Raw genomic sequence first — 10,912 nt, 5'->3', positions numbered from 1 at the left:
GTTACATTCGAGACAAATTAAAATTTCCCTATTAAATTTACTGTGTAACTATAATAATTATAAATCACCTCAAACAAAAAGTCTTTTTTTCATCCATTTTAGAGGCTGTATTCATCCCATGTCTATGTTTTGCATGACTGCATTCTACAATTGCATACTTTTTTGGCATATTCCACCCCTTACCACAGAAACTTTTTAAGGGGGAAAAAGGATTACTTGATGATTAATGAGAGTTCTTCTTTGCAATGAATATAAGTGAGATATTCTCTTTAACATGTAAGCATTTAACAATATGAAAATTAAAAATATGTGGAGATAAGAGTATGTCACCAAAAATGACATGGTGTGTCACCTGTGGCATGCATCATATAGATTTGTCATCAATGGTCTAGAGACAGTGGATTTCTTTATGCACTTTCATCCCACTCTGAACTCTTGCATTGCAAGGAATTATAGTGATTTACTGACCTTGGTCTTTATGCAAGTGAGTTTTGTACCGACAGCTCTATTCTAGGTCATATTTGATAATATGATCTTAGGATCACAACAGAATCAGTGCAGAATAGATCTGCATGTCCAATGCTGAAATTAACTTCCCAGGGGGTTGCTTCCTGGGATGTCCATGATGTACAAAGTCACCATTTGTATTTTAAATGGAAAAGCAGAACTTTCAAGAGACTTTTTTTCCCCTTAATTCTTATACCCCCCCTACTTCTTTTCAATTAAGTACCGTAGTCATGTCCTGAAGTTTTTTGAATTTTCCCAGCACTATTATTAGTCTGAGAGGAGCCAAGTAAATGTACTTCCTGACGCTGATGTACACCCCTTTTTGTTAGTGGATAAATGACAGTAAAAGTTAGATGTCTTGTGGCAATATTCTTGCTGCTTCATTTTGCTGTGATTGGATTGTTCGCTAAAGAAGTGTTGATGCAAAATGGAGAAATGATTTCCATATTTAATTTAAGAAATTAAGTTCAACTAGAGAGCTTGCGTTGTTATTGTGTGAGCTACACATTAAACTATTAAACATTAAAATATTCTAATGTAATCCAGGTGATTGTGGATTAACTCAGGAGGAAAATGGAAACTTAATATTTGGATATGATACTTTCTGAAATAGAGCGTGAATATATAATGTACAATTTACTTGTATACCACCAAGAATCCCTCTGTGAGAGAGATGGGCAGTTTCTATATTTGATAAATAAATAAATAAATAAATATTTTATTAACATTGTGGATTTTTATGGTTTTTCATAATTGGCATTGGTTCATAGTACAAAGAGGCACACAGGAATGTGTGTTTTCTTCAGTCTGCTCATTTACTCTGTGAGAATTCAGTACTCTGCCAGCATTCAACTTGATTATAATCTGGATCATTTGTAAGCACTCTTACCTGGTACTTATTCTAAGATTGTGGGATATTTTATTCTTGTATTAAATTTTTAGCCCACCTTTAATCACTTTATAAATAACTTTACATACAGTATATGCATGGGTATATAATACAACAGTGAGGATCTAAAAGCAGAAAGCAACTTGAATTTTAATCTCAAATGATATTCAAGATTTAGATGTATATATCGCTGAATTAATTTGAAATATCTGCTTTTGATAAAAAGATAAAACTAGAATGACAAAAGTTTGGCTCCTGGAGAATTAAGTCCTGCCTTGCAAAACATTCTTCATGGTTGCTTTGGAGTTAAATTTCAGACAGTCGGCTTGCTGAAATATTCAGCCTTTTATCAGTTTTCATTGTCTACACAGCATGACAGGATCTTTTGCTGCTTTCACAACCTGGGATTGAAAGGAGATTCATCAAAAGATAATACTGGAAATTTTCTCAAAGTTTATAAACATTCTCAAGATCTAATGCATACCACTTTCGACAAAATATTTAATTGAAGGCTTTTTCTGCCCTGTGCCAGAAAAATATCACACACAGGAATAATAATCTCGGCTTTCATTTTAGAGCTGTTGGAAGCTACTCTCTTTTAAACCATTCCTTGGAGAAACCTCTATTACTCCATCTGCCAAATTTAGTAGACTCAATTTTTAAAAGTCGTCTTGACTATCCATTTCCCACTGTCGGCAGCAGCCTTGTTCACTCTCCATTGTCAGAAAACAATGAGGTGCAATTCCTTTTGCTTTTAAAAAAAGCCACCCATATATCTTGTAGAAAAGGAAATTTGCCCTTCACGCTTCGATTGTACGCGGCACGGAAAAGGCACGTCGCTGTCAACGCCGTCCAAGCGTTAACATTTGAATCAGGCAGAATAACGTGCGGTTGGACGTCGGCGTCACGTGACAACGCGCGGCTGCGAGCACGTGGTTTAAAGACGTCGCTCCTTTTCCCAAGAGGCAGTGCGGTTTTGGTAGAGGTGAAAATGGCGGCCAGGGTACCCGGTACGTAAGTAAAAAAGATTGGTTTTAGTCCGGGCTGTTTAACCGTCGAAGAAGGCGGCGTAGTTGAGGTGGTATCGTTTTTGTGACCCAGACAAGCCTGGTTTAATCGGTAGTGATGGTAAGAGGACGTAGACACGATAAAGGGTTTAGGATAATAAGGGGCTTAGGAAGGTTCTCAACATTCATGTATGTGTGTTGTGTACGGCATCGCTTTTGTGCGTGGCTCCTTTGAAGAAAATCCCCCTTTGAATTTAGCTGTGCTTTGCACTCTGGAAGGAGAGCATATAGGAAAGGGCAGGCACACTGCCTTCCGCCACCCCCCTCCTCCAGATCAGAGGTCACCAACCTTTCGGACCTCAGGGACCACTACATCCATAATTTTAAATCCCGCGGATCACTAATATGATTTTTTTAAAAAAAGAGAAAACAGTATTTAGTGCAATATTAAAAAATGCAAATAATTTTTCTGGGGACCACCAAAATTTTCTTGGGGACCCCCAGTTGGTGACCACTGATGTAGAGAGATGTAAGGCAGCTTTTATATTAACAATGTAGTTTTTATGATGTGACCGCTGCTCCAGATGATAATATCTGTCACTGGATTAGGGGAAGCCACTGTATATTGGTTATTTTTCTTGGGGTTCTTTTTATTTATGCCTAAGTGTTTTTAACAGTCATTTATATTTATTTTTTAACAGCTTATTTTTTTCTACGCCCACCAGTCAACTTTATGAAATTGGGGGGGGGCTGCTATATAAATTTGCTAAATAGAATAATTTCACCAGCCAAAAAGCAGTTGTTTCTAGTCGTTGATGGAGAGGTTGGTTCTTTTATGTTCTCCCTGTCCTGCGAGCTTCTAAATAAGTTGTTGGTTTTACTGCAAGGGCCTACATAGATTTAGACTCCGAAGGATTCTTCTGTCAAGCAATTTTAAAAAACAGGTTTTGATGAAAAAATAACTTTGGGGTTTCTTTGGGATTATCCTCCTCTTCTGAAACACTTGGAGGTGAAAATGAACACTAAAAAGATCTTTAGGACAGCTGCTAATAGCACATATTTCTGCCTTGTCCTTTTTGACTTTCAAGTCTCTGTCTTCTCCTCTGGTCAGAATATATGCCTTTATTGCGAGTCTTTCACGAAGTGTTTAGTGGTTTCTGAAGGCTATATGGCTGCTTAGTTAGGGGGTAGTTTGAAAAAAGGTATACTGTACATTCATCCTAGAGGAAGAGGAACAGGGTAAGAAATATGAGATTTGTTTCAAGTCTCTTGATACTGATGTTAGTGGCCAAAGGAGTTTTCCTAGTAGGGGAAGAAGTTGCTAACTCAACAATGTTATCAGTATGTAATCAAAGGGGCTTTTTTTCCATCACTGCTTTGTATCTGTTTCCTAAATTTGAGTATACAAAAATGCTGTATTTGGTTCCCAAAGTTTTCCCCTTTTCTAATTCCAACTTTATCCTGTACAGTTTTAAAATAAATATTCTGAAATATTGCCAATGTGGTTAGTGTTTTGTATAGGCACAAAAATATAATACCTAAGTTATATGGGGGATTATATAAAGGAAGTCTGATATGGGAATATGCATTATTCTATGTGCTAATATACATTAATTAGGGTATATATGTACTATACGTATTCAGTACTTTTATTTAGTTTATTTATTTAGTTAAGAATCAAGTATGTATACTTGAGCATGTGTACCTCACAGTTTTTAGAATAGTAGTTTTTTTGTAAAGTTTTTTATTTTTTCATTTTCATAACATATAATCACATGTATACTATTACATAGCCAGCATCTTATTGTACTATTAAATAATAGTATCAATCAATTCATCTTACCATCAACTCCAAAAAAACAATTATCTCTTCTGCTCTCCATACACCATATTATCCATCACTTTCTTCTCCCTCTCTCCTCCTCCTCCCTACCTCCTTTCTTCCTTCTGTCATCCTTCCCTTCTCTACTTCTCCTTCGTCTCTACTTCTCTCTCCCCTTTCCACTCCTCATTTCTCTTTCCCCCTCCTTGCCCTCTCTCTTAACTCTCTCTTCTTCCCTTACCTCTCTCCTTTTCTTCCCACTCTTCAGCTCATTTACTTCATTCATTTCAGTTTCTGAGCAAGCTCCATTTTATTTTGATGGTATTTATAGCTCCTTTTCCATATACATATTTAATTTTAACAAATATGCTCCTCCTTTTTAGAGTTTTTGGAATAGTGTTGATCTTAGCTCATTGTAAATTTGGATGATTCAGACACATTTTAATTTCAGCATAAAGGGATAAGGAAGAAGAACAATATTCAGATTGGAATACAGTAAAAGCTTTACAGGAGGTGTTACTAGGTTTTTTTAAATACTGCAGTAGGTGGGAGATTTACTTCTCATATTATTCTTGCAGTTGTATTATTTTAAGGTTTCTAAACTATCATTCTGCACATTCTTAAATCACTCCAATTCTTTGAATTATTGGTCTTCAACTGTAATCACTACTACATTTGAAGTTATATGGCACAAAATAGAAGAAAATATTTTCATCTATAAAACGTGTTAAACTAGGAGTTGTCTGATGAAGCCAAAGTTGTATTCTGAATACAGTTAAACTATGTATACATTAAAGGTAATGGTCACAATTCTGATAGTGTTGGAATCTGGATATGGAACAGGTGTACAATCTTAAGTTAACTGGTTCATACTTCTAGTTTCAGCTGGCAGTCGTCTGTTTGAGAGAGTTCGCAAATGGTATTACAATGCACAAGGATTCAACAAATACGGTGGGCATTTTCTGTGAATATTTCTAAACTATACATTTTATTTGCTAATGTGCTACTGGTATATAAATTATTGAATTGAAACAATATTTTCAATTAGATCAACATGTACACCATAAAATATAGAAATTTGCTATTCATTGTATTAGTCACAAAATAAATAAAAATTAAAATCTGTTACTCTGAGTTATTTAGTTTTATTTTGTGACTTTAAAAAGCAACTACCATAGCTATTATTTACATGTTAGACAGTTTGGCCATATTGTCAATTGTTTGTGTATATTTGACTTATGTAAAATAGCAAATTGCTCCAGCTACTGTATATGGGTGTCAACCTATATTTTTTATTTCATTATGTCATCAATTTGGATAGGTTGTAAGGCTGCTGACTTCCAAGCAATCGGATATAAATGTGTTACTTCCAACTATAACTATAGGCATCACTGAAGATAAACAGTATGATAAACTGTCTACTTGTGCATGCTTATTCAGAAATGAATTCTGTTACAATTAAAGGTTAAGATGCCTGTGCTCACATAATAACTAAAGTCATCAGGAACAAAATTAATGATTGTCTATTCCTTGCTGCAGTAATGGTAACCTCTTCTTCATGAATTTACCTACCGTATTTTTGGAGTATAAGGCACACCTTTTTCCCTCAAAAAAGAGGCTGAAAATCTGGGTTCACCTTATACACTGATTACAGCATTTTTTGCCTCCCGAAACCCCATCCCCTTCACCAAAATGACTGTTCAGAGCTTGCAGGAGGCTTTCAGAGTACTTCTGGGGACTGGGGAGGGCAGAAATGGGCAAAAAACGAGCTGGTTTTTTGCTTGTTTTGGGGGAGCCCCCCCCCCCCCGAGCACTCTACAAGCCTCCTAAAGGCTATTCATACCTTCTTTTTTTATATAAATTTGGGAGGTTTGTAGAGTGCAAAAACTTTTTTAAAAAATTTGCCTCTTCAGAACCTTGGTGCATCTTATACTCTAAAAAATATGGTACTTCACAACTCCCTATGCAGATATTGATTCTGGCTATTTACATTTTTCATAATTTTTGCTATATCAAAGATTATTGCTTATGATAGATTTATACATGTCTTTTCAGAATAAGCCCCATTAGGGTCAGTAAGATAGACTACCATAGAAGTGCAGTATATTGAAAATCATTGTTTTGCTTTTTATTCAACTCATTGAGAAGATAAGAATGTCACATTAAAAACAGCAACTGAAGTATTAATATATTTTAATTTTGATAGTTTTGTTTTAATGTTATTCCAAGAGGAGTGGTTCAGAAACTCTAGACTTTTGAATGGTGATGCCATGCAACCATCATGAAAACATTTTAAAGGGTCTTTTGGCTAGAATTGGAGATAGGATGCTGGAGTGACTCATCTATGATCCATTGTCCAGACATTTTTAACAAAGCTACAAAAATTAATTTCTTGATCTCCTATCCAGCAATTAATTGCTCAGTGAGTTGCCAAACACAAGCTTCAAAACATTAGTATGCTTTAAATGTGAAATACTTTTTTTCATCTAATTGATTGACTAGTATTTTAGCTAATGTGAGAAATATTTTCTGTTGCAGGATTAAGGCGTGATGATATACTAAATGAAACTGATGTTGTCAAAGAAGCTATAAAGAGACTTCCAGAAGATGTATATTATGAGAGAATATTTCGCATCAAGAGAGCAGCCCAATTGAGTCTGACACATGAGATCCTTCCTAAAGATCAGTGGACAAAATATGAAGAGGTATGAATTCTTGCATGCATATTAATAAAAGGAATCCATTGTATAGGGAAGATTGATTCAAAGCAGACGGGAGTATCAGTGTCCTTGTAGAAATTAAATGTTTAAGATATTTAAAACCTTCCATTTTATAGTAAAAAAAAATCCTCCCAAAGAAATTTCTGCTAATCTGAAAAGAATGAATGTGTGTGAGAGATTATAAATAAATACATCTGAATTTAATAATTATCCAATACAGTGCATTAGACTTTAGTACAGTGTTTCTCAATCTTGGCAGCTTTAAGTTGTATGGACTATCTCCCATGCTGTCTAGGCTATTCTGGAAAATGAAGTCCATACATCTTAAAATTGCCAATGTTGAGAAACACTGCTGTAGTACATGAGGGCTCTCCATTCTACTTACTGGTTAAGGTTCCTCATTTCTAATAGGTTTCATCCCTCTTAGGGAAGAGATTGAAGCAAAGGCATTCTTTACTCTCCATAGTCATGGCTGTACCTAGCTGTTTTGAATTCTGCCAGTAATCAATAAATCAAGATCAAGACAAGCTATGGTGTAATGCAGTGTGTGAAGCCAGTCACAGAATGATTTGAACCCAGAAATATGTTGGTGGGGGAGGTTTTCACCATTAGCATCTTCAGAAGCTGACAATTTCAATAAGCTCATCTGGTGTAGAATTAACTTAGATATTATATATAGAAAAACAATGTCATGCTTAAAACAAGTGAACTGCAAAATGCTGATATAAAGCTGTGTGAATAAAAGCAAAAAATTGTTCACTTTGCTTTTCATTTTATGAACTGAACAACCTTGCTCTCAGATGAAGGAACAAAAGATCTACTTTATATCCTGGAGTTGCTGGAGATGAAAAGCAAAGCTGGCCTTAAACAGCATCACCCTATACCAAAAATCCAGTGATGAGATCTTTCACCCACCTTAGCTGTATAACAAGTGACATAGGAGACCAATATAATGCAGTCCAACCTTCAATACATATTCTCTCAGATTAAAGATAGTGTGCCCTATGCATATATCTGCAGGTCAGTAAATAAAGTACAAGAGGAGAACCATATAAAAGAGTCTTTTGCTAGCTGATAAGTGCTTAGTGAAATATCTACCATACGGTTAATAGGTTTAATATTTTATTTTGCTCTAAAAAGACAAATAGATATATTGCATATCCTCTGTTATGCCATCCTAGTCATGTATTAATTCAGAAGATTTTAAAGGATAAAGTACAAAGCTAAAGTACTTAAGACTTTTCTTTGAGAACTAATTTGACAAGCAATTTGAAAAAAGTTATTTTTCTCATATATGACAACTACAGCAAAACTATTATAACCACAAAAGTGGAAAGGTTTTCACTTGAATGATTTGATTAGAGATAATCCAGTATCTAACATTTATGGTTGATTGGGAACTCCTTATAGATTTTTTGCATTAAATAGGAAAAAAATGCACATGACTTGTGATTTTATGATTAGAAAAAAATGGAGTAAGAGACAGCTTTGTAAATGTATTTATATATGCTACAAAGGAAATCAGGAGCTTTTATTTTTTATTCTTTCTTTCTGCATTTTCCCTCTTTTTCTTTACTGCTTCTGCTATTCATTATTCATTCATTATTGTATTAATTTTTATGTGTTTTGTAAAACTTTAATAAAAATATCTTCTGTCTTAATTTTTTAGGATAAGCCTTATCTATGGCCACATGTGGTGGAAGTCATGCGTGAAAGACGTGAAAAAAAAGAATTCAGAGATAAATAATTTTCTGTCATTTATTTAAGCAAATATTTTCTTTAGAATGTAATTTGTTTGGCCAGAGATTTTGAATATTTCAAATACTGAGCAAGAATTCTTTGCTTAGTAATACTTGGTCATCCGGTTCAAATAAATGTTACCAACTCTTTTTGGAATCTTGTTTCCTAAGGTGCAAAGAACTGGTTACAACCTTTTCAGCCACATTACATGTTAACATGATGATCTGCAATTCATTCCAGTTGTTTGAGTAATTCTTTTTGTCATAATACAGACGTTTCCTGCAGTTGGGAGGTTAGATAAGCAACTATCCCTTTCTGTTTCTGCTATTCCAACTCTCTTAAAAAAAGAGGTGTTCGTGTGCATAATGACTGTATATATTTAGCTCCTGGAGATGGAAATAGAGATATAAAAATTATGTCAGAGCTGCAAAATCAGGATCACATACTTTCCATCATATCTTCCCAGAAAGATGGAATGTTCTATTGATATGTTTATGAAAACTGTAATTCCTGCCAAATTTCAAATCCAATCATATCACATAATCTGAATTAGTCATTTAATTAATTTATTAAATAGTTGAATGCAACTTCAGTCTTGACAGATTACTTAAACATACCATCTTGGGTTCATTTTGCAGAAAGATTCCATTAAACTTGGTCAATGTTGGCATTCAAAATTTCTTTATTAAGTTGAAACGTGTACTGTATAAAGATTGGTCTCTCACTGGCAGTAAGTTATTGCAATGGGGTAAACTCTAAACATGAATAAAAATATTTGTTTTCTGTTCAGATTCTTGTAAATGGGAGAAAAATGGTTTTCCTCACTTTTTATAATGCCTACATTATGATTAACAAACGCCAATGGAATTTGGCATTTACATATCTGTTGAACATTCCTTCAACTGACTCAATAAAAATTGTCAAAGTAGAAGTGCAAATTAAATATGTGCTCCCTGGTTAAGTATGAATTTAATATGCAAAAAGCCATTTCAGACAGCTCCTTTTATTTTTATTTTTTAAAAATAGAATATTCTGTCATATTAGGGCATAGTTCTATAATAAACAGGGTATAAATTTTCATCCAGTGGGTATAAATAAATCCATCAGAATCAATCTCTGAACTACAAAACAGCTTTAAAGTGGGAATTAGGTATTGCAATATCCTTCCAAGAGTTACCTGGGTAATGAAATCATATTTATTTTTTGGAGAAATATATGATACTGCTTAGATAAAAAAAGTAAGTATTCTTATTTTAAGTTATTTAAATTGGATTTTATTTGTCTAAGTAAAGGATTTGTTAATGTGTTGTATTAGTATAACTCTACATAGCTTCAAACATGTGTTCAGTTCTGTTACATCTAGTTTAGTATAGGTTTTGCTGCACTATAACCACTTACTCAGAGAGTTTCTTGGCAAGAAAAGAGAGGAAAAATTTTGTTAAGTGATGTCAGTGGAATGTAAATCCAGAGAATATAGGTGTTACTGATTTCCTTAGTAGGGGGTCATTCATCAAACATGAACATAACCTCATCCTGAAATACACTGCTGGTTTTTAATATTGCTAATATGTATATCAACTTTGTATTTCTTTATTTTTTGACACCTAATTCTTTATCCTATGAAGAGATGAATTGCAGGATTAGATCCTGCAATAGTATTAACAGAGTACACATGAAGGTATATTTATTCTGCTGAATCAGATAACAAAACATCAGCTCAAATCTTCAAAAATAGGATCATCCTCACAACAGCTTTTGCATTTCAAGTTCATGGCCTTCAAAGCACAATTGCCCTGATGCCCTGGTAAAAAGAAGTCACTTAAGATTTTTCTTTTCAAATTCCCCAAAATAGCATAATTCACAAAATTATCTGTACGTTAGAAGATACTTCCATGAAGGGTGCATTGCTGGAAGATTTGAATGGCCAGGTAATTGACATTGATTTGATGGCCTCTAATTAAAATATGTTAATGCAATCAAAACTCTACTTGCCTTTTCTACAGCCATGTCAATTTCCTGCTTATAGTTTGTGAACAATCACAATTTTAAGATTGTATCCTCTAGATATCCCCACTTTAAAATGCTTTTTTCACACTAAAAGAAAAAAAATATTTTTGGTGTTCATACACTATTTCCAAGAAATGATTTGGTTGGAGTCTTGGCTATGGAAGCAAGAACGTTGACAGCAACAGAATGAAATGTTTAAACATATATCTGCACCAATCAC

The 10,912-nt window shown here is 34.1% G+C and overlaps 1 protein-coding gene across 1 annotated transcript; it reads left to right on the top strand.

Annotated features, from left to right (window-relative positions):
* The first annotated feature begins 2,313 nt into the window (after positions 1–2,313).
* Positions 2,314–9,470, top strand: LOC116512557 (cytochrome b-c1 complex subunit 7). Its single transcript, XM_032223101.1, has 4 exons — positions 2,314–2,406; positions 5,105–5,176; positions 6,764–6,930; positions 8,615–9,470. Exons 1-4 carry the CDS (start codon positions 2,388–2,390, stop codon positions 8,690–8,692), a joined length of 336 nt encoding a protein of 111 aa, XP_032078992.1. The 5' UTR covers positions 2,314–2,387; the 3' UTR covers positions 8,693–9,470.
* The last annotated feature ends 1,442 nt before the right edge of the window (positions 9,471–10,912 follow it).

The sequence above is a fragment of the Thamnophis elegans genome, chromosome 8 (genome assembly GCF_009769535.1).
Source record: "Thamnophis elegans isolate rThaEle1 chromosome 8, rThaEle1.pri, whole genome shotgun sequence".
Classification (NCBI taxonomy): Eukaryota; Metazoa; Chordata; class Lepidosauria; order Squamata; family Colubridae; genus Thamnophis; species Thamnophis elegans.
Note: the sequence above shows the minus strand (reverse complement) of the source record. Positions and strands in the feature narration are given on the sequence as shown.

Excerpts from the sequence above, each read along its gene's own strand:
- LOC116512557 (XM_032223101.1), top strand. Across the intron at positions 5,177-6,763 it reads ACAAGGATTCAACAAATACG|GATTAAGGCGTGATGATATA; the intron begins GTGGGCATTTTC and ends TTTCTGTTGCAG. Across the intron at positions 6,931-8,614 it reads AGTGGACAAAATATGAAGAG|GATAAGCCTTATCTATGGCC; the intron begins GTATGAATTCTT and ends TTAATTTTTTAG.